General features: G+C 43.5%; 1 protein-coding gene across 2 annotated transcripts in view; it reads right to left on the bottom strand.

Moving 5' to 3' along the window:
• CFAP36 (cilia and flagella associated protein 36) overlaps positions 1-24,281 on the bottom strand; it is a 381,823-nt gene that overhangs the window by 297,763 nt on the left and 59,779 nt on the right. For both annotated transcript variants that reach the window (XM_069234356.1, XM_069234355.1), the window contains exon 4: positions 5,366-5,480. In XM_069234356.1, coding sequence (XP_069090457.1) covers positions 5,366-5,480 — 115 coding nt within the window. The remainder of the gene's footprint in view (positions 1-5,365; positions 5,481-24,281) is intronic.

Here is a 24,281-nt window from a genome sequence, read left to right as displayed (position 1 = left end):
AGCTGTGAAACAAGATCAGACAGGACGTGGTGTCTTGGGAGGCCTGTTGTGGTGTTGGTGCTTTTAGTAGCCAGTCGTCCAAGTAAGGTAAGATTTGGAAATCTTTGCGAAGAGTGACAGTGACTGGCGTGAGACACTTTGTGAAGATCCTGGGAGCCGACTTTAGCCTGAAAGGAAGAACTTTGAATTGGTAGTGGGTACCGGCTACAGTAAATCAAAGGTATCTGCGATGCTTGGGGTAAATAGGTATGTGAAAGTAAGCATCTTGGAGACCCAACAATGTCATGTAATCCCCCCTGTTGAGAATGTGAAGGATATCCAACAGTGTTATCATACGGAAAGATTGCTTGCATAGGAATTTAATTGTCTGAGATCTAGAATGGGTCTCTATTCCCTTGACTTATTTCTTACTAGGAAGAAACGAGAATAAAAACCTAGACATCTCTGATGAGTTGGTACCTTCTCTATCACATCCTTGGAGAGCATTTGATATGCGTCCTGTTTTAGTAGGTAAAGATGACGTAAGTGTGTCTTTATTGGAGGACAGTTTGGAGGTTTGTGCACAAACGCCAGCGTATGACCAGAAGCCACTATATCCAACACCCACTTGTCCGATGTAATTTGTTTCCATTGATACAGGAAATTTGAAATATTTGCGCCCACTTGGTTGGTTTGTGAGAGTGAGGGTACTACAGCTGGTACCCGATGAAAATCATTGCTTACAGATGGCCTCCCGGCTTTGGGAGGGGCTGTTTCTTTTTGCCGTGTTGCTTGGAGTAGGCTGCTGTAGGAGGCTGCCGATACTCCTGGTGGTAAGATGACTAAGTTTGGGGTTGATGCAGTCTACGGTAAGCACCTCTGAATGATGAAAACTCCCTTCCTCTGGCTCAGCGAAAGGGCTGCCTTCTATACTGTAGTGTACCCAGGAAACAGGGCGGGTCCTTGTCAGTTTTCTTGACTGAACCATGGGTCAAAATGAGGTAGCTTTTAGCCAACCCTGGTGACGTAAGACTGCTGCCCCTGCCAGCTGTCGAAATTCTGTGGAAACAATGTCCAAAGCACAATCGATGATTCCCGAGAACATGTGCTCACCCTCTTGTAGTATCTGCCGAGCCTCTGGATGTTTATCCTCAAAGATAAGGTCGAGGAAGCTACTCATATCGGATCACATCTGACGGTAGTAATGTCCTAGGATCGCTAGAGTATTAGCTGCTTAGACAGTGATGGCTGACATTGAAGAAAACCTTTTCTCTATATTGTCTAATTGCCTGCCCTCTTTGCAGGTGGCGCCAAGACAGGAATTGAAGGATGATTAGATCGTCAATGGGTAGCTTGAGAGACAACTGAATCTGCTTGTCTGTTAGACAGGCCGAGAATCGTCAGTCGCCTTATACTTTTTATCCAGTCAAGTTGGTACTGGAGAGACTTGCTGGATTCTTCATTATCTTCAAGCCTTCATTCCAAATATAATTTATTATGGGGATAGCCCTTACTCACTTTCTTGCCTGCTCTTTAAAATCGTGTAGAAAGCAATAAGAGTGATAGACAGATGTCGGCAGATTGAAACGTGTAGCTTCCCTGTCCATCAAATTATGAAATCCCCTGATATCTTCAGGAGGCGAATCTGAAGTGTGGGGCTGTGGTGGTGATGGCACAGGAGCTGAGTAATCATCCCACTTGTCACTAGGTTGCTGCGGAGTAGCAATTTCTCCTTCTTCTCTCTCCTCGTCAGAAGTGGTGTCATCTTCTCTAGGAGGTGCAGCTATTGTAGAGGCTGGAGTGAATTTGGGTGTGTTCCCGGGGGCGGAGGGAAGTTTCTTGGTGTAGTCGGCGAGGTAGGTTGTGGTTGGGAAGGTTGTTGTGGTTGATCCAGAGCTGACTCCAGAAACCTTTGCTCGTAGCACAGACTGAAGATCAGAAATAATTAAAGCTGGCATCTGTATCGAACTACACGGTTGGTAATATTGTGATGGTTTATAATAACGGCCATAGGGTGGACAATAAGACTCATATTGCTGCTGCTCATCATCATCTTGATATTTAACGTGCAGCTGTGATAGATTGTGTGCATCCCCAAATGGCCCCTCATCATAGGATTCTTCCCAATTTAAGAGATGACTAGGTAATAAAGTTGACACCTTACTGGGAGATGTTTCATCAGGACGTAGGTTAGATCTGGTAATCTTTGTGATTTTTATTGTGGTGTGGAGGTCAGGTGAGTCTGAACCGGTGGGCATCACAGTGTATTGTGAAGTTGTTTGTTTTATTGTAGACAAGGATGTCGTTATCATTGGTACCACCGACGATGGTTTTATAGACTGTGGTCTTGTCGACAATGTTCCTGTCAACGGTGTTCTTGTCGACGGCGACTTTGATGAAGATGTTTTAGTCGATGATGGCTTTGTCGACGGATGAATAGTCGGCGGGTTTGAAGACTTCGTCGACGGGCCAGAGGGTTTTGATGACGGTAAGAGTTTCTTTTTAGACAGTGGTGAAGTCAAATCTACCATGGCACTCACCATCGGTGAGGAGATCGGCGTTTTTATGGGCATCATTGTTGATGTCACTGATGATGATGGTCCTGTCGAAGAGACGGTGACGATGGTAGACGTTATGGTCGTCATCAATAGCATCGTTGACGGTATAGTCGCAGTTGACTTAATGTGGAGTGAAGATTTACGTGATGTGGACGGCTCAGAGGAAAGAGAACAATGGTGACTCTCCTTTATACGATGTGGTGAAGATGGTTGTGAGGAGACTGACCCCCCAAGACTTACCCCTAGAAGAGTCTATATGATGGATTTATGTGATTTTTTGCCCGCCCAGAATGTCCCTGGTTAGATGATCTTGACCTTTTCTGGGGTCTTGGAGCTGTGTCACTGTCCTCACCTGAAGTTCCGGATTTTGCTTAAAGCAATAGTAGAAGTCTGCCTTCTCTGTCCCTCAGTCTTAGCAGAGATGGTGGGAATAATTTTGCAATCCTTTACCTGGTGTGTGGGATATAGGCAGCAGAAACAGTCCATATTAGGATCATCAATGTGTAGCCTTTTTCTGCCACAGGTTTTACAGGACGAAAAAGGGCTTTTTTTTCTTTTTTTTTTTTTAAAGTATCAGACATTTCTTTAAGGAAAAATAGTTTTCAGAGGAAAAAAAAAAATGAGCAGAGCTCAGGGAGACTCCCTTCACTAGATGTGCTGTAGAAAATCTTAGGGAAAGAGCCTCTTTTGTGAGTATTCTAGAGGGTGCTGTCGTCTGATTGGTCATAGGTCAAGTTTGGTTCTTTTTTCAAAAGGACATAGATGGGCTGTAGGTTTAAGGACCATTAACATTACAGCCTATGATGATTCCTGCATACTGCTTTCCTAACGTACTGTGGGACTCCCACTTCGACAACGGGGAAAGATTCAACCATATGAATCTATGAAAGATCCAATACTGGATAATATATGGTGGTAACCCCAATGAATTCTGAGCTTCAATATGATGCAGGGATAAGCCTGATGCCTGAACATAGACTTAAGGAAAAGCAGCTTGATTTTCAGGACTCGATACTAGATTACAGGACAGGGCAAGAAGATACCGAATTCTTCAAACAATTAACTCCCTAACAAAATGTAATTAAAAGGGGTGGTAATGTAGGAGTGTAACCGGCTGCAACTTCAAACCTAACAATTAATAAGATTCTGTACTTCAGTTACTGCCTTAAAATTAGCTACCACTCCTGAATGGGGAAAATGCTTGCACACAGCAGCAGGGCGTGTGGGGGGAGAAATCAAACAGCCCTTCGCCACTGGCTAAACAGTGAGGTTTTGCTAAGTACAAATACTCTGCTCCCAGTCCTTGGGCAAGTTGAAGGTGGTACAGAGTGATGAAATACCCTCACTGAGCATTCTGGGGGACAAAGAGAGTGAAGGCTTTTCTTTTCTTTTAGCTTTCCATCCCCCTTCACCACTGGACAAGGTGGAGAGTTGACAGGAGCAATCACAACCCTCATTGGTGCTTAGGCAAGGCCAGACAATGTCATAAAAATAACCTCCCTTTCTTTGGGCTAGGTGAGCTTTGTGTAATTCAGAACATAAATGGTTGAGGCCAAGACATGTGTTCCCAGCTGCATTGCAAGGCTGCAGAGTGTTTTGATGTGTGAGTATGTTGAAGCCCTTACTTCAACCAATACCGCACCTCCCTCCAGTCCAGGCAAGGGCAGGGAGAGATTGCATAAGTGGGTGTGCCTCAGGTCCATCCAGTTAAGTATCACAGGCTGTTCTGATGTGGAGCTTTTTAATTCTTTTCTTTGAATGTTTGAGGACAGAGTGAGGAAACGGAAGTGAGTCTCTACTCCCTATTTGCCTTTGTTATGCATGTTCATTTTACTTTTCGTTGTTTCTAATGAATTATCCATTCTTTATCCTGGGGGCATGTCCAATTATTATTAATATATATAATGGTGGCAGACCTGCATTAGATCCCAAAAAAGGGCAATGAATGGCAGCAAAGCTGTTTTTCTATTAGCATTTTGAGGACTTTTGTTCAACAGCTTCAGTCTTCTGTGTGGTGAACGTTTTTTATGGGAAAACCCATGTTAAACATCATGTGACTCCCCACCCTACAGGCCATCCCTTCACTATATTTGAACCAAATTTAGCATACTCAAGGTTTGAATTCTGAATGCTGCTTCTGTCCAAGTTAGTGCAAATTCTTAAGGAGAGGAAAATTATTTAAGTGAGCAAACATGGAATTTTCTAAAACCAAGGTGTCAACCTAAACTACAGAAGTGTGACAGTACCTCTGTAATGTTTAAGAAATATACTCATGGGTACGATTAGCATTTTGGGAAAAAAGACAGCTTAACAGAAATGGCAATGGAAAAGAAATCCTATAATATTTTACATACTCATTTGTATTTCTTTCATTGCCATTTTCACAAATCTGCAGAAAGAACGCATGAGCTTGTTTTCCTTAATGAAAAAAAGACAACCCGAGACTGAAGCACAAGTAGGACAATAATTCACTTGGTTGTGTTAGTTGTTTTGTAATTCACAAGTGCCAAAGTTTCCATAACTGTTTCATGGTGATAATTACATTTTATTTGGATCTCAGAAATAGTTTTACCTACATGAAATACATTTCGTACATGCATACGGAAGCTGCATTTTTAGAGTACAAGCAGTAGTATAATTTCTCTATTTTGTAGCCTTTCAAGAAAGCCATAACTAAGATAATAAATCTAGTAAACTTATTGTATTAAAGCTGTTTTTCCTACTACTTATTAGTACCAGTCTGAACCTCTCTAGTTTACAGTTTGTATTACAGAAATTGTTTTGAATTCTACTGTGTGGCATATCCAAAGAGAAACACTTTATCGTACCATTTCTTTCCTGTATTATTTGAATTGCTTGTAACTGAAGTTCAATGTTTTTCTGAACCATCACAGATTTGAATAATTTGAAATCTTCCACAGCCAACACTGGTTGCAGGATGGTCTGTAAAAGAAAGCATGATGTTAAATGAAATGGATGTGCACAAAATACAGAAAACAAAGGATTCTGAAATCAGCAGAAAAATGAATGTATGGGATTTAAAATACATGTCTAGTACAATATTTAGGACTAGCCAAAAATTCAACGGTCCATTGTAATAATTCATAAATGTTCTAAGACATATTTAAAGGGTTGTGGATTTTGTATTAATTAATGTCTGTAACATACTGTTTGGGGTCATGGACAACAGGTTCACGATGAGTAGGCCTGAATATCTGCACAATAACCCCTCGTGCCTGTCAGTTTACAGTACCATAATATGTATTTAAATGCAGAAGCTGTTCAATATTATAAATATGTGTCATGAAAGTAAAGGTTTTCACTATTAGGGTGAATTCTCTGAAGAAATGCAGTGAGTTCAGTGAGCATTACTGACAGTGGTTCCAGTATAAAAATATGTACATTTGCAAAATTTAACAATTGTCGGCTTCTTATAATGCTCACAGAATGCTCCCTGTTTACATGTAAAATACACACAGAAGCATGAAAGTAAGACTGGTGATTGTTTGCTTTCAAAATAAAATGAACAGAAAAAATGTGCAACTTGAAAAGAAATGTGGAACTTTAAACCCATTTTCTTAGGCATCATTTAGGTAAACTTGTTTGATGCATATCAATATTAAATAAATATTAATAAGGGAGTAACACTAACATGGGCAACATGTAAACAAATAATGGCACAATTATTGAAAATGTCACAAAAGTGCACCTACAGGTATATGTCCTTGCATTGGTGCAGATTTATGACTCAGTAATTTGCAAGACATGGCAAAGGTAGACCTGGAAACCATATTCCAAGCAAACGTTTGGTAGTTACATTTTCGCATGAGCAAATATACACACATATGTTTGCTAATATGAAAATCTGCTAAGCGACTGCAAATTCTCTTTCCTAACACCTTGTTATTTCCCACCCTGGAAAACGTTTTACTCTTGCCGTTGCCAAGAGCAAATTCCCAACTTTTTCCAATGTGATAAGAGATTGGATTGGAGTTGGCGAAGATCCATAAAAATGGACGTTTCTGGGTGTGCACATACTCCCAGGCATTCCCACTTTAGAACTAATGCTTAAGAATTCAAAAAGACATATAGGCCCTCATTCTGACTTTGGCGCCGGCAGAATACCGCTGCGCGGTCAAAAGACCGCCGCGGTTATTCTGAGTTTCCCGCTGGGCTGGCGGGCGACCGCCAGAAGGCCGCCCGCCAGCCCAGCGGGAAACCCCCTTCCATGAGGATGCCGGCTCCGAATGGAGCCGGCGGAGTGGAAGGGGTGCGACGGGTGCAGTTGCACGCGTCGCGATTTTCAGTGTCTGCATGGCAGACACTGAAAATCTTTGTGGGGCCCTGTTATGGGGGCCCCACGACACCCCATACCGCCATACTCTTCCTGGCGGCCAAAACCGCCAGGAACAGGATGGCGGTATGGGGCTCGGAATCCCCATGGCGGCGCAGCAAGCTGCGCCGCCATGGAGGATTCCCCAGGGCAGCGGGAAACCGGTGGTACACTGCCGGTTTTCCGTTTCTGACCGCGGCTGTACTGCCGCGGTCAGAATGCCCATGGGAGCACCGCCAGCCTGTTGACGGTGCTCCCGCGGTCGTTGGCCCTGGGGGTTTTTACCGCCAGGGTCAGAATGACCCCCATACTGTAGACTCTGGCATAATCAGAGAGGTTATTTGTAAACCTCTGATATAATGAAAATACTGCCATGATTTGTTACCTCACTGCATGGCTTCAAAACGGACGAGTGAATTTTTATTTTGTTATTTAACATGACATGTAGATTTCTGAAGCATACCATCCCATGGACAAGTAGATAGGTAAGGAACTTAGCTGCTAGACTGAACCTGACCCTACCACACTTAACCCAGATTCTCTTTGTTTTGTAGACACTACCCTAACGTCCGATCAGTAAAAGATCCAGCTTTCAAGCGCTGTCTGGCCCACAGATCTATTAATGGCAATGGTCTTAAATGTTTCTTAGTCAAGATCCAATCCTACTATCCTGTAAGGCTGCTATGATTCTCTGCTGTTGGTTTCCTGCTCATCCTTCATATCTTCTTGGAGCAGGTGTGGAGAATGTGCCTTTTCATATCTTACTTCTAGGAAAAAGAAAGAGCTACCCTCTTCCTTTCTCAGCATGTACCCAATTTTCAGCAGTTTAGAAAAATTTTAAGAAGTGGTATTTAACCTCTCCCTAAATCGTTTTTGCTTCCTTTGATCTCTGTAGTTCAGCACAATTTCCTTTCCAGGGCAACAGTGCGCTCTACAAGTTTCATAACATAACAAAGTCCCATACTCCTGATATACTACAGTATATGAAAGAACCAAAGTTGGAAAATACATTTTTCACACAGGAACTAAAAAGCTTGAATTAAGAAAGGCAGGAATCCCACTCGATTGTGTGAGCTGCTCATTTCTGAGATAGACACTCTGGTCACAATCACAAGGAATCTTGAAAGTGATACAGTTGGTCAAATACCCACTAAAGTAAAACTAAAATCAAAACACTGATAGAATAAAGGCTTGCTTGCAGTTCTGCCACTGAACAGCCAGGAACATTGACGAAACAAATTATTTTATTTGCAAAAAGGGCAATGAATGGCAGCAAAGCTGTTCTGCTATTAACATTTGTTAAACAGTTTCGGTCTTCTGTCCTATGTTAAATATCATGTGACTCCCCACCCTACATGCCACCCTGTATTTGAACCAAATATGGCATACTCTAGGTTTGAAGTTTATTGGTTTCCACAATATCTACAGTACAGAGTATATATGGATAGAAGGTAATACTTTGGCGCAACAGATCGGTAGGTGTTGCAAAAGATACAGTGTGTTCAGCATCTGAGAGAGAGGATAGCGCTAATAAACAGATACATTTTTTCTATTTTGTTTGTCAAAAGGAACTAAATAGGAACAATGAAAAAAACGATTGTAATGTATGTATGAATGTATAGAGTATTTATAAAGCGCATTCCGGCCCCGGGCCATCGAAGCGCTAACTAAGGTGAGGCAGTATAATGTCTGTAGGGAGAAAAGTACAAGCTATCGAGGGAACAGCCAGGTCTTAACCCGTTTCCTGAAGATAAGGTAATTGTGCTCTTTCCTGAGATCCAACGGGAGAGAATTCCAAATCCTAGCGGCAGCGATAGTGAAAGCTTTGTCCCCCCACTTCACCTTCTTGGTCCGGGGAACTTGAATTTGAAAGGTGCTGGCAGAACGCAGCAGTCGTGTAGATCGGTGCCACTGTAATTTGGTAGTCAAATACTTGGGACCAATCCCGTGCATGGCTTTGTGTGAGATGCAGAGAGCCTTAAAAGAAATCCGTTGGGCTATTGGAAGCCAATGTAGATTCCTAAGGCTCTCCTTAGCGGAGGCTGATCGTGGCAAGTTCAATATTAGTCTAGCAGCTGTGTTCTGCATCAGCTGCACCTTTTTAAGTGATCTTTTGTCCAAGTTGAGCAAGATGGCATTGCCATAGTCCAATCTGGACAGGACCAGGGCCAGGGTAGCAGTAATTCTCCATTCTTTTAAAATATAGGGGAACATTTTCTTCAATTTCCTCAGAATCTACATACAGGATTTAATGGTCTGACCTGAGGTTGAAAAGATAAATGGTCATCAAAAAGAAATCCTAGATTCCTTGAAGTGGAACCAGGTAAAGGCAGGGTGCCACATTCTTCAGGCCACCAGTTAGGGGACCACTGTGCCCTACTTATCCCAAAGAAGAGAACCTCGGTCTTATCACAGTTCAATTTTAGCCAGTTGGCCTTCATCCAGCTGCTTACCGCCAGCATGCAAGCATTAAAACGGGCCGCAACTACCTCCACCTCTTTATTGATAGGAATGATAATTTGAGTGTCATGATAATTTGAGTGTCATCTGCGTATGAGGTTGGGATGAAGCCAAACAAACGTATTAATTCTGCCAGAGGGGCCACATAAACATTAAATAAAGTAGGGCTAAGCGACGAATCCTGAGGAACCCCATAAGGCAGAAGGTAAGAGGGGGGATCTAAAATCTCCACTGCTTACCGTAGACCACCTGTTAGTGAGAAAGGACTCGATGAGCTTCAGGGCCTGGTCCCTGATACCTACTTGATGTAGATGTTCTAGCAAAATATGGGAGGCAATGGTGTCAAATGCTGCAGATAGGTCCAGCAGGACCAGGAAAACACCCTGTCCCTCATCAACCAGCCTGCAAATAGTGTCTGATGAGGAGATGAGAGCAGATTCGGAACTATGGGACTTCCGAAAACCCATGTTGAGAAATGTCAAAACCCTCTGAGTCTGACAAGAAATTGACCAATTCTCTGTTGATGTATTTTTCAAACATTTTAGCCAGAAAAGGAAGCAAGGCTATGGGGCGAAGATTGGTTAAATCATCATGATTCCCAGTTTCCTTATTTTTTAGGGGAATAATAGTAGTTTCTTTCCAAGCAGAGGGATAGATGCTGGAAGTGAGGACTTCCTGGAATATGGGGACCAACGCAGATGCCACCAACTCCGGAACCAGTTGCAGAATAGCCGGAGGGCAGGGATCGAACGGGGACCCAGATTTGCATTCATAAAGCAGTTTACCAATTAAATCTTGGGATGGCATGTTGAACTTAGAAAGTAACCTACAATTATCAGATATGGCTCTAGGTGAAACGGAGGGGAGCAATGCCGTGGTGTCGGTAGGGAGAGAATGCCCCTGAGTCTTGTCTAGAGTAAAGCTGGAGTAAATATTTTAAATTTTGCTTTCAAAGAATTTTGCTATTTTGTTGCAAAACTCTTGAGAGTTTTCCAGCTTGGACGTGCAAGGGGGGTGGTAAGGGCATTAATAACTCTAAATTCTAGAGGAATTGGCAGCTTTTCAATTTTTTTGCATAAAGTAGTCTGATTTAGCTGTGAAACAAGCCTCCTTATAACTATTTAAGGCTAATTTTAAATGAAGTTTCTCACTGGCACCAGGATTAAGTCTCAAGCGACGCTCCTGCTGTCTATTTCCTCTTGAGTACTTTAAGGTCCTTAGAGAACCAAGGTTGGCAGGGTTTTTTAAACATACGTGGTGCATATACCTTCTGAGGGGCTAATGAATCAATCGCCAAAGTAATTCCCTGGTTAAAACGAGCCAGTGGCGGTAAAACAGACATCTTAGGATCCTTCCAACTGAATTTTAGTGTTGTTTCCAGGGATTTAGCTTTAATGCTTTTCCATTGTCTTATTAATTCATTCGGGGGTGTACAGGGAGTGCAGAATTATTAGGCAAATGAGTATTTTGACCACATCATCCTCTTTATGCATGTTGTCTTACTCCAAGCTGTATAGGCTCGAAAGCCTACTACCAATTAAGCATATTAGGTGATGTGCATCTCTGTAATGAGAAGGGGTGTGGTCTAATGACATCAACACCCTATATCAGGTGTGCATAATTATTAGGCAACTTCCTTTCCTTTGGCAAAATGGGTCAAAAGAAGGACTTGACAGGCTCAGAAAAGTCAAAAATAGTGAGATATCTTGCAGAGGGATGCAGCACTCTTAAAATTGCAAAGCTTCTGAAGCGTGATCATCGAACAATCAAGCGTTTCATTCAAAATAGTCAACAGGGTCGCAAGAAGCGTGTGGAAAAACCAAGGCGCAAAATAACTGCCCATGAACTGAGAAAAGTCAAGCGTGCAGCTGCCACGATGCCACTTGCCACCAGTTTGGCCATATTTCAGAGCTGCAACATCACTGGAGTGCCCAAAAGCACAAGGTGTGCAATACTCAGAGACATGGCCAAGGTAAGAAAGGCTGAAAGACGACCACCACTGAACAAGACACACAAGCTGAAACGTCAAGACTGGGCCAAGAAATATCTCATGACTGATTTTTCTAAGGTTTTATGGACTGATGAAATGAGAGTGAGTCTTGATGGGCCAGATGGATGGGCCCGTGGCTGGATTGGTAAAGGGCAGAGAGCTCCAGTCCGACTCAGACGCCAGCCAGGTGGAGGTGGAGTACTGGTTTGGGCTGGTATCATCAAAGATGAGCTTGTGGGGCCTTTTCGGGTTGAGGATGGAGTCAAGCTCAACTCCCAGTCCTACTGCCAGTTCCTGGAAGACACCTTCTTCAAGCAGTGGTACAGGAAGAAGTCTGCATCCTTCAAGAAAAACATGATTTTCATGCAGGACAATGCCCCATCACACGCGTCCAAGTACTCCACAGCGTGGCTGGTAAGAAAGGGTATAAAAGAAGGAAATCTAATGACATGGCCTCCTTGTTCACCTGATCTGAACCCCATTGAGAACCTGTGGTCCATCATCAAATGTGAGATTTACAAGGAGGGAAAACAGTACACCTCTCTGAACAGTGTCTGGGAGGCTGTGGTTGCTGCTGCACGCAATGTTGATGGTGAACAGATCAAAAAACTGACAGAATCCATGGATGGCAGGCTTTTGAGTGTCCTTGCAAAGAAAGGTGGCTATATTGGTCACTGATTTGTTTTTGAATGTCAGAAATGTATATTTGTGAATGTTGAGATGTTATATTGGTTTCACTGGTAATAATAAATAATTGAAATGGGTATATATTTTTTTTTGTTAAGTTGCCTAATAATTATGCACAGTAATAGTCACCTGCACACACAGATATCCCCCTAACATAGCTAAAACTAAAAACAAACTAAAAACTACTTCCAAAAATATTCAGCTTTGATATTAATGAGTTTTTTGGGTTCATTGAGAACATGGTTGTTGTTCAATAATAAAATTAATCCTCAAAAATACAACTTGCCTAATAATTCTGCACTCCCTGTATGTGTGGGAAAAGACTGTTTTTTTGTGAAATTGAAAGTCAGAAGTGAATGATCCGTCCACTTTAACGGGATAGTTATAAGCTCATTAATAACAATGATACATTCATCGAATAACTGCAGAGTTCCCCACTGTGGTTTTTGTTCCCAGTGGGTCAAGTTGTCTATTAAGGAGAGTTGCTCGAGCCAAATGCCGTTCAGGTTATACCATTGTACTATGCACCATGGTATATTGCAGTTCCAAATCTTCTCACCCACTTGCTATGACAAGTCATATTTTATCAGGTTGAGCAATTATTAGGACCTACTCACCCTTTCGAGCGAGCTGACAAAGAACAGGTGTTCTGTTTTGTCAGAAAGTGGTGAAGGAGCAATAATGACGCCTATAAATCTTGTTCTTGTCACATTTGCTCTGTGTTCAGAGACAGAGGTTGTTAGAAATTGGGTCTCTAGTTGGCAGAAGTATGCAGCCTGTCTAAGTAGGGACCACTTGGCACGGAGCAGGTATGCTTAGCATAGAAGGCAATGTGTAGAGTATTTGTGGAATAACACATACAGTAACACAGAGAAAACACCAGAAAACATATTCCACACCAGCTTAGGAAAATAGATAATATTTATCTGAATAGAATATGGTCACAACGACAAAAATCCAATATGCACAAGTCAAGATATCACTTTTAAAATGAGTCTCAATCCTTAAGAATCCTTTTAACACATGGGATGAGTCAAAAATAACAACGCAGAGGGGTCGCAGAGGAGGAGGTGGGTCGAAAAATAAAGCGATGAGTCAATTTTTCTGGCACGGCAAAGACGATGCATTGTTTCTTTCCAGACTGCAAAGCGATGCGTCGCTTTCCCGGAGAGCAGTCTTGGTTCCTCACTGCGATGCAGGGATATTTGGACTCCCAGGGACGATGCGTGGGAAACCCAGGAGGCGTTCAGCAGAAGCAACAGGTGCTGCTTCGATATGGCAGGCAAAGCGATGATTTTTAGCCACGAGGTTGGCGCTGCGCTGATCCGGCACGCGTTGCATCAATTTTCCGATGTGCTGGATTTTCTTTTATTTGGTGAAGTCTTTGATAGCTCTGAGACATCAGAGCAGGAGGCAAGCTCAATCCAAGCCCTTGGAGAGCACTTGGAGGAAGGCAGAGCCCTTCCCGCAGTCAGCAGGGCAACAAGCAGGCACAGAAGTCCTTCCAGCAAAGCAGTCCAGATGAGTCCTTTGGGCAGCCAGACAGTCCCTCTGACAGAGTCCAGTTGTAGGTGGAATGCACAAGGGGAGCTGTCAACCAGCACAGACCAGACGTGGATTGGAGACAGGCTGTAAGGCACAGATGGCAGTAAGTGCAGAGAAATGCCTACTTTCTAAAAGACCTTCTCCAAAGAAACGTGCAATTCTCATGTGAGCAGTAACTGGAGAGACGATAAGCCCCGATGGGATTTGGACAAGTAAGTTTATAACACTCATGATGTTACAAAATGAACAGGGATGACATGAAAATATTTTATATTGTCTTTAGACCCCTGGTGGTATGTATGTTAACTTCTTCACACGTGCTGCTCCAAGTTGCTTTAATAGCACTGAAGTGAAGCGTTCCACAGGCAGATGGCTTTAAAAATGGAAAGGCTGGCAGTAGCTCCACAGTTTTGTTTTCTAAAGATGAAATTCATTACATTTCAGAGGAGCTTTTAGCCTTTAATTTGTTCGAAGCCTTTCAACTTTGTGAGCTGGAAATGAAAGCCTGTTCTGAGTTATAGATTGATATAAATATTAAATGCTTTAGTAGCTACAGGCTAAAAATAACAACCTGATTTCAATAACGTTTTCATAAGATACAATTCCTCCTTGCAGTATGTGAATTCAAATGGAGACCAGAAAGAAGTCACCTTTGAAGAGAAGAAATAATTCTGCAAAAACAAGTTGCATGTGCTTATTCCTAAAAGGACCGAGGTAATTTATTTAAATCAAAATAGGGGAAGCAATGTTGAATCTATAGAGATAACTGAAGGAAAGACATCGCAATTCAGTTTGTTTATTATTCCACAGAATTTGAACCAGTCAGTGTCCTGATGAGAGCCCAAAAGGAATAAGAGGTTCAAAACGTGTTGGCGGATATACTTGGTGAGTTCCTTTTATGGATTTATGTTATACAGTAGACAACCAAAAACATTATATGAATTGTTAAAGTCTACTGTAACAGGACTGGTTTAGAACCCCCAATAGACATTGAGAGCAAGAGGAAATGCACTAACATCTGTAGTAATGACATCCTCAGTGTAGGAAGCTGGCATGATGTGTGGTGGGTACTTACACCTTACACCAGTTCCAGGTATCCCCTCTCAGTGAAGTGGAGGCAGTGTCAATAAGTCAGACTCTCTAGAGGTAGCTGTGGATGAGCAGCCAAGACTTATCTAGGAGACATGCAAAGCTCATGCAATACCACTACAGTCACACAGTACTTACACACAAGAAATTAAACACTTGTACAAAAATAAAGGTACTTTATTTTTGGAACACAGTTTCAGAAAATACTAGAGAGGCAACCCTCCAATAGGAGATAAGCAAATACTATATATATACACGTATATATACACACACACTAATAAACAGAAAAAGTCATAACAAGGTTATAAAACAGTGTAAAATAGCAATAAGTAATAGTAGCCCTAGGGGGAGCCCAAACCATATACTAGGAAAGTGGAATGCAAACACAAGGCCCCCACCTAGGTAAGTAAATTGTGTAGAGGGGAGCTGGGAGTACTAGGAAACCCCACAGTAAGTAATGCAGTACCTCCCAGCGACCAGGAATGCAGGAGAAAAACACTGGATTTCCCCCAAACCACCTCAAAGGATGAAAAAAAGAAAAAGAAGACACCCAGAACAGCCTGCAAGAAATCTGCAACGGATTACCGAAGATGGAGACCTGTGGTGAGAGGGGACCAAGTCCAGAAGTGTCTGTGGAGTCCAGGTGGGGTAGGAGATATTACCCACCCAGAGGTACCTTTTGGAGTTGGTCGACGAAGAAGGAAGACAGGTCAGCACTGCAGCAAGGAAGCTGAAGAAGAGTTCCTGATGCATGCAAAAGGTGGCCTACACTGGAAGCTGGATTTCAGATGGGTGTCGGTGAAGGATTTCCTCCCACAAGCCTTGGCAAAGGCAAATTTGCGGTTGGAGGATAAGAGGTGCTGCCAGGGACCAGCAAGGTACAGGAAGACTCTCCTCAGGAGTGGGAGTCACAAGGGACCCTCAGTGTCCCAGAAGGCCCACAGAAGCAGAGGCAGCACTCACAGGTGTCCCACAGGACAGGGACAGAAAAGTCACTGAAGCAGCCCATGCAGCACCACAGAAGTTGCTCCCACGTCATCGGAGGAATACGCAGAGGTCCAGGAGTTGCAGGAGGGAGTGCTGGGGGCTGGAGCTACAAGTCGCCTGATGTTCCCCTTCGAGGTGAAGCAAATAAGCCTCGGCAGCTGCAAAGGAAGCAGTGCACTGGGGTACTGTCTTGCATGGAGTGGAAAGGACTTACCTCTACCAAAGTGCGACAGTTGGTAGAGAGGACCAAGGGAGAATCTCCGGACCACCACCTTTGATGCAGGATCCACGCTACTCAGAATGAGGGGAGATCCACGCAGCCGGTCGTCGTTGCAGCCAGGTACCTGTAGTTACAGGGGAGTGATGCCTTCACCCCAAGGGAGATTCCATCTTCTTCTTGTGCAGGCTGAAGAGTTGCAGTCTTCAGAGGATGCATGGCTGGGCAAATGTTGCAAAGCTGGCAGGAATTCTAGATACAATGTTGCAGAAGAGTCTTCCTCGTCAATCTGCAGCTTGTAGGTTCCTGGAGGGTCCAGTCACGGTTCCGGAGGCCAGAAGTCGAAGCAGAGGTTGCAGAAAAGTCCTGCTGGAATCTTGCAAGCCAAATCTGAGGCCCATCCCAGAGGAAGACCTTATGTAGCCCATAGAGGGGGCTTGATCACCTAACCAGGTAACTACCTATCAGAGGGTGCTTGATGTCACCTGCCTGGCCTGGGCACTCAGATGCTCCCAGAGGTCCTTTCCAACCTTGGAATCAAGATGGCAGAACCCACGGACCCTCTGGAGGAGCTCTGGGCACCACCCCTGGGGTGGCGATTGACAGGGGAGTGGTCACTCCCCTTTCCATTGTCCAGTTTTGCCCCAGAGCAGGGACTGGGTGTCCCTGAACCGGTGTGGACTGGTTTATGCTTGGAGGGCAACAAATGTGCCCTTCAAAAACAAACCAGTGGCTTGGGGAGGCTACCTCTCCCAAGCCAGTCACACCTATTTCCAAAGGGAGAGGAGGGTGTTACCTCCCTCTCCCAAAGGACATCCTTTGTTCTGCCTTCCTGGGCTTGATCAGATAAAGCAGCAGGAGGGCAGAAACCTGTCTGAGGGGTGGCAGCAGTTGGGCTGCCTAGAAAACCCTGTTATACTGGTGGGAGCAATGCTGGGAGTCCTCAAAGGAGCCACCAGAGTGCATGGAATCATACTTCCAATACATATTTGATAATAAACATGCCCAGGGTCAGAGTTACGATTATGTAGCTGGACATAGGTAGTGACCTATGTCCAGTACACATATAAAATGGCGACCCGCACTCGCGAAGTCCAGTAAAATGGGGCTTGATTTGTGGGGGCACTTCTGCTAGTGCAGGGGTGCCCTCACACACAGGTACCTGCACTGCCCTCTGGGCTGAGAGGGCCTACCATAGGGGTGACTTACAGTGACCTGTAGTGAACATGGGTGCGTGCACCCGGTTCATGCAGAATGCAACGGCAGGCCTGCAGAACCCTTTGCATGTGCTCCCTATGGGTGGCAGAATAACTGCTGCAGCCCATAGGGATCTCCTGGAACCCCAACAACCTGGGTACCTAGGTACCATATACTAGGTACTTATATGGGGGCAACAGTATGCCAATTGTGGAGAGAAAAGGTTACCAGCAACCACATGACCACACTGACAAACAGGCCAAAAGTGGGGGTAATCAAGCTAGAAAGAGGATACTTTCCTACGCTCAGCATTTAATTGTTGACTGGTCATAGGAATATGTATTGATGTTTGCTATGTGAGGTTTTATGTTTGACTTGTGTTTAGTGTTTTTTGACTAATTTGGGTGTGGTTCAATGGATAGGTTTATGTGTTCAAAATATTTTAGAACATTATGAAATAACAAGTGAATAAATATACAGGTCAAGAAAATGTATGTACTTGCCTGTTAATGTTAAGTTGATAATAGTAGACTACAACCAGGGTAATTTGTGTTTTATGTACTTTCTAAAAGTGGCATTTCTGAAATATTAATGTAGAATCCAACTCCACCAGTAAGTAGGATTTCTCACTACCATTCCAACCAGTTCACACATGACAAGTCTATTCCTCTCAGATAAGAAATTACCACTTAAAAGCATATAAGGGAATTTCTAACGCTGGACTATGAGGGGAGTAGGCCTCACAGTAGTGAAAAATGACTTTGGGAGTTTTTTACTACCAAGACATCTAAAACTTGAACATTATGAAATAACAAGTGAATAAATATACAGGTCAAGAAAATGTATTTACTTGCCTGTTAATGTTAAGTTGATCATAGTAGACTACAACCAGGGTAATTTGTGTTTTATGTACTTTCTAAAAGTGGCATTTCTGAAATATTAATGTAGAATCCAACTCCACCAGTAAGTAGGATTTCTCACTACCATTCCAACCAGTTCACACATGACAAGTCTATTCCTCTCAGATAAGAAATTACCACTTAAAAGCATATAAGGGAATTTCTAATGCTGGACTATGAGGGGAGCAGGCCTCACAGTAGTGAAAAATGACTGGGAGTTTTTTACTACCAGGACATCTAAAACTTACAAGTATATGTCCTGCCTTATACTTGCATAGCACCCTGCCCTATGGGTTACCTAGGGCCTACCTTAGGGGTGACTTATATGGAAGAAAAGGGGAAATTAAGGCTTGGCAAGTAGTTTTGAATGCCAAGTCAAAGAGGCAGTGAAAACATATGCACAGGCCTAACAATGGCAGACCTGAGACACTGAGACATGGTTAAGGGGCTACTTGTGTGGGTGGCACAATCAGTGCTGCAGGCCCACTAGTGGCATTTAATTTACAGGTCCTGGGCACATCTAGTGCACTTTACTAGGGACTTAGAGGTAAATGAAATATGACAACTGGGTATGAGCCAATGTTACCATGTTTAGGGGAGCGAGCACAAGCACTTTAGCACTGGGCAGCAGTGGTAAAGTGTGCAGAGTCCTAGAACCAGCAAAAAGGAGATCAGAACAAATGAGGGAGGCAGGCAGGCAAAAAGTTGGGGGAAGACCACCCTAAGGCTGTCAGGTCTAACAAAGGTCAAAGGTCATTTTTGTCTTCTTACAATTACTTTTCCTTCTGACTGCAGAGTTCCAGGATTTGGTAAGGTGAACTGTCTGACCTGCTGTACCGTGAAATGAAAGGCTGTAGGGTGGCAGGTTTTTCCTAACAGAATTTAAATAACTAATTCAACTGTACAAACACTTCAAAATATATTTGAGTAGTTGTGAAAACCCATTTTTTGTACTTCTGTCTAATGAAAAAAATATTTTAATAGGATGAAAACAAATCAGAACACTTTAACTTGGTGATGTGCAAAGGGTAAATATGTTTTCTGAAACCCATTTTTCACAGATTATTGTTAATACACTATATAGTTCTATCAATAAAGCTGGAAGTTAGTGTGAAGGTTTTTGGGCATTTCTTGGAAATTTACTGTCTATAATAGACAGTGTGCTACCGCATCATGCTTTAGTAATATATTGTATACAGTGATTGTTCAAACATAAACTGAGAAACACTCCTACCCTCATGGCCGGCTTTAAGAAAGTGCGACCGGTGTGGCCGCACCGGGCGCTGACCTGAAGTAGGTGCACTGACCTCAAGGGCAGCTGCTGTCTGTAGCAATAACTTACGATTTAAAGGGCTGCTGAGTTCCTTGGGCATCCAACTTTCATGCAGCAATAAAAATGTCAAGATAACTCTTATGATTAATGTTCCCCCTAGAAAGAGGGATCAGAGTTTTGTCTAGTGGCAGTTTTGACTCGCCATAAAACAGTGCAGAGGATTAATACACCTGCTGCAAACAACAGGTCTGTATTTTATGTGGATAGCTGAGTGAATTAGTAAAGCCAGCCTTTACCAGCTTTTTTAAACAAATGAAATGTATAAGAGTGAGGGGCTATGGAGAAATGTGGGTGCTTTTTTCGGGTGTTAGTGAGGTAATCCAAGGAGGTGGTCATGGGGTGGGTCGCCACAAAAATATTTTTGCACCAGGTGCCACCTGCGCTAAAGCCAGCCCTGCCTGCGCTGATTGCAATGCTATTAGTAAACTATGAAGCAGAACAAATCAGAACACTTTACTTGGTGATGCGCAAATGATAAATATGCATTCTGAAAACCAATTTTCATAGACTGCTAGTACACTATATAGTTTTATCAGTAAAGCTGCATGTTAGTGGGAAGGTTTTTGGACATTTCTTGGAAATTTACTATTTGTAAATGATGGTGCACTACCACATCATGCGTTAGTGACATATTTATTAACAGTGAATGTTTAAGCATAAACTAAGAAACACTCACCCTGATGCCAATGCTATTAGTAAACTAAGAGGCAAATCATGGATCATGTGTACCCAATATGTGGGCTTGATTCCTTTTATACACAGAGCATACATTTAGTCTATTTAATCAAACAAAATAGTTTTTTTTGTACAGCAGAAATGCTGAATTCACATGTTTGAAGGTGCACTCATATGTGAAAATGATGAAAAAGGTGACTCAGTAAAATAAAATATTTGTCTAGGATCACACAATTTGAGACCTGTTTTTGGGTGAAGTAAATTACAGTAAGGTCAAGTAGATTAGTCAACGTACTCGATCTGCAGGCCTAGTAAAAATGTTATGATTTTTTCTAGGCCTGAGTTACGTTAGATCAGGGTTGTCCAAGCGAGAGGCAATTGGAAATTCTGATCGAATGGTGTCCCAGTAAGAGGCTATTGGGTACTTGCGGAGCCCCAGGGTGTCTTCCCTATGCAACGCTATACTCTCCTCTTGGGCCCATGTGAGTACAGAGGCACATCAGGCCTTCAGTGGCAGAGGTTCAGGCGATTTTCACCATCTGGTAATTATAATGCTTAGCTGTTATGAAGTCCAAGTCCAAAAAGCAAGTGGTGGCTTTATTCTTCTTCTGTGTATGGTATAGTCCTAAGAGACACACCTCCCAGGTATGTAGGCGCGGTCGGTCGGTACACTCTGACAGACAGGCCGTTATTCTCTGCCAGTAGGTCTGCAGACATGGACAGTTCTGTAACATGTGAAGTAAGCCAGCATCTACATAATGGCAGAGGCCTGGCTGCGTCTGTTCGGTGGAAGTATCAATTGATTTTGGCTGGGGTGAGGTAGGCCCTGTGTACAATGTATAACCGAACTAATTTATATCGGGCACTGTGGGGGACATGTGTCAGACCCTCTAATAAGGCAGTCCATTCTTAATCTGAACAAGGTTGAGGTAGATCAGTCTCTCATCTATGGCGAAGAGCTGTTAATGGCGAGGCAGTATGGATGCACAATGAATCTGTAAACCAACGTATTAGATGTCGGCCTGCTCCCATCACTTGTAGGTACAGAATTGTGAGGTGTGTGGGGAGTTCGTGTGACATGTCCTCTTAATATTTTCCTAATTAGGTCAATAAGGAGTTGTGCCGTAAGAATTGCCCTGGGGGTTTAAAACCGCTGTCTGATATTAGTGATGTGTATGGGAGAACAGTGCTTTTCAGGTACAGGTCACCCAGTGTTTGAATTCCAGCAGTATGCCATGTGGTCAGCTCTGCCATCGATGCAAGGGTGTCACCTCTGGGAGTGCCAAGGATAGCTACTGCTGGTGCATAGGGGACTAGGGAATCAGATAAGGTAGAGGCACCTACGGTAGCAATGACAGGCTACACTTAACAAGAGGGGATCAGGGACCCCTGTTTTATAGCATGGGTGGAATAAGCAGAGGAGAGCAGACAGACTCCAGGCAGGGTTGTGGCACTGTCTGAAAGCTGTTGATTGGCCAACCATATGGCCACCCATTGGATCTGGGAAGCAATATAGTAATGTCCCAGATGCAGCACCACAAGGCTGCCCAGGCTAAGGGGTGAGTTAATGTCTTTCAGGCTACCCTACAACTGGAACTGTGCCATATGAACTCCTGTGTATGATGCTCAAAGGAGTGAAAAAATGATGCTGGGATATAGATGAGTAAATTAGCAAAGTAGTATAGAAAGCGGGGAAGCACCACCATCTTCAGGAGTACAATGTGCCCTGGCATGGTTATAGGTAAAGTGTGCCAAAAGGTCATTTGTGACCGCAAGGACGTGGAAACTCATGTGATGTTACCATCAAGTAGGTCAGTCAGGGAGTGGCATATGTGCACCCCTAAATATCTAAACATTGAGGGTTGCCAAGGGATCCTAGCGTTTCCAAGGGTAAAGTGTGGGTCAGGCACTTATGGTGTGAAGAGGAATAGGCAGGATTTTGTCCAGTTAGCACGCAGTCGCGAAAGGATTGCAAAGTATTAAGGGTCAGTGCTATGGTTTCAGGACTAGTGTGTGTCCTTAAAAAAAAGTAATGTGTCATCTGCTTAAAGGGAAATAATGTGAGTCCTGTCCCCTAGTGGTATGCCCCATGATTCGCCCTGCTTCTGGATCGCTACCACAAGCAGCTTGATGGCCAGAGGAAAAAGAAGAGGGGGACAACAGGCAACCTTTTCTGGTGCCTCGATGTATAGAAATGGGGTCGGATACGATGAAGCCAGTTTTGACCTTCACCGTTGATTGGGTGTATGGCCTTACCAGTGGTATGGCCAATGCCATAACGAGGTAGTGTATTAAGTTAAAAAGGCCATTCCAACGAGTCAAAAGACTTTTCAAAGTCTTAAATCAGGCAACTGGCGTTAGGCCTTTCGAGTGCATGTCATGACATGAAAAAAATAGCCGCAGGTTTAGTGAAGTATTGAGGGCGGGGACAAACCCATTCTGGGGTGTATCAGAGACGGAACCAATGGGGCCAGGTGATGCGCTAGGATTTTGGCTAGAACCTTATAATCTGCATTGAGTAGGGGAGTGGTCGATAGGCTCCCATTAATGCAGGGTCTTTATCAGGCATAGGGAGGGAGATGAGGAGTGCCTTGTGTTGGGAGGCTGGGAGACAGGTAGACAGTTAGCCGATAGAGCTTCAGTGTATAATGACAGCAATTGGTAAGCAAGGAGGGGGGCATAGGTTTTATAAAACATAGCAGGGAGTCTGTCTGGACCCAGGGATCTACGGGAGGCAAGACAACGTATTGCTTTCTGGATTTTAAATTGCGTGATGGGGCCATCAGGTTCGGTGCTCTGTTCCGGCGTGATATGGGGCAATATTATCACTGAGAAAAAAATAATTAAAAGTCGGGGCCTCCAGGTGAGACCAACTGGCATAAGTGTGTGCAGAAGTCAGTCAGTTCGTTGTGTATTTCAAAGTGAGTATAAATTAACACATCCTTGCCAGACCGCATCACCACTATTGGGTGCCAGGATTGGTCTTTTTGAATAAGCCACGCCAGTAGCCGGTCTGATTTATCCGCTGCTGCACGCGTACAAGCAGAGTGAGCTGTATAGATCAGGCAGTGCAATCTTCCAGCAGGGAAGAGTGTTCTTGTCTGGCCTCCACTAGTCAGGGCATATTGCCTGGACGCTGTATACTCTGGGGGTCGAGAGCCATGAGAGTGCGTTCAAGTTTGGAAATGTCTCTGTAAAGTCTTTGGCACATGGCCCGTTGAATCACAAGACAGAGTGTCCTCATCATAACTTTGAACGCATTCCACTCTATTGATTTGGTGGGTGCTGTGCCAGTGTTGGTATTGAAGTAGTCGGTAATTACCATACTGAGGGAGGTTCAGAGGGGTGGGTCCTCCAGAAACTATGGTTGTAGGCACCAGCTAGGGATGGGAGAGGTATAAGTATCCCATGCTAATTGTAAGCTTTGAGGTTTGTGGTCCGAATAGGTTCAACCCAAGTAATCTGTGCTAGAGTGTTTTGGAGTAAGGCGAAGGAGTCAATAATTCTATCGATGTGAATGTGTAACCGGTGTGGGGATGAAAAGAACAAGTTACTTACCTTAATTAACACATTATCTGGTAAAGACTATGTAGCTGCAAATTTCCTACCTTTAGAATTTCCATGCGTCAGTCGGATGGCGTCGTTAGGATCCGCATGGGGTCGTCGTTGGAGCCGTCTGTCACGTCACAGTCACCTAAAAAGGCACCGCCCAGGTGTGCATACGTCAGTTACTTTTCCACAAACTTCCACGCCAGAAGAACGAGTTACTTACCTTCGGTAACGACTTTTCTGGTGGATACATTAGCTACCTGTGGATTCCTCACCTAATGAATACTCCCATGGCGCCAGCATTCGACGGAAATCTTCTTACTAGTCTCTGCACGTCGACGAGGACGTCACTCTAGCCCACGCGACGCCGTCTGACGTCATACAGGCAATAAGAGGTCCTCGACGACGTGCGGACGTCAGTACCAATCATTTTTTACGTGCATGAGAACAACCAGGCAATGCAATGAAAGAGCAAGGCAACATCCCATTACATTGTAAAAATACACAACATTGCATGAATAACTTTAAATCTTTTATATATATATATATATATATATATATATATATATATATATAACTCTCTCTTTTTTTTTCTTTTTTTTTTAAATATATACACATCAAGTATATACACAAAGATATATACATATATATAAATATAATATATACAACATCTATTGCACCCTCAAAGACCAAGAGGAGCGTACTCAAGGATTACTTGGTAAGACCAGAAAGGCAACGGGGAGGCGGGTGGGACCGTGAGGAATCCACAGGTAGCTAATGTAT

The sequence above is a fragment of the Pleurodeles waltl genome, chromosome 5 (assembly GCF_031143425.1).
Source record: "Pleurodeles waltl isolate 20211129_DDA chromosome 5, aPleWal1.hap1.20221129, whole genome shotgun sequence".
Taxonomy (NCBI): Eukaryota; Metazoa; Chordata; class Amphibia; order Caudata; family Salamandridae; genus Pleurodeles; species Pleurodeles waltl.
The sequence above is the reverse complement of the archived record's forward strand: the minus strand, read 5'-3'. Positions and strand labels throughout refer to the sequence as shown.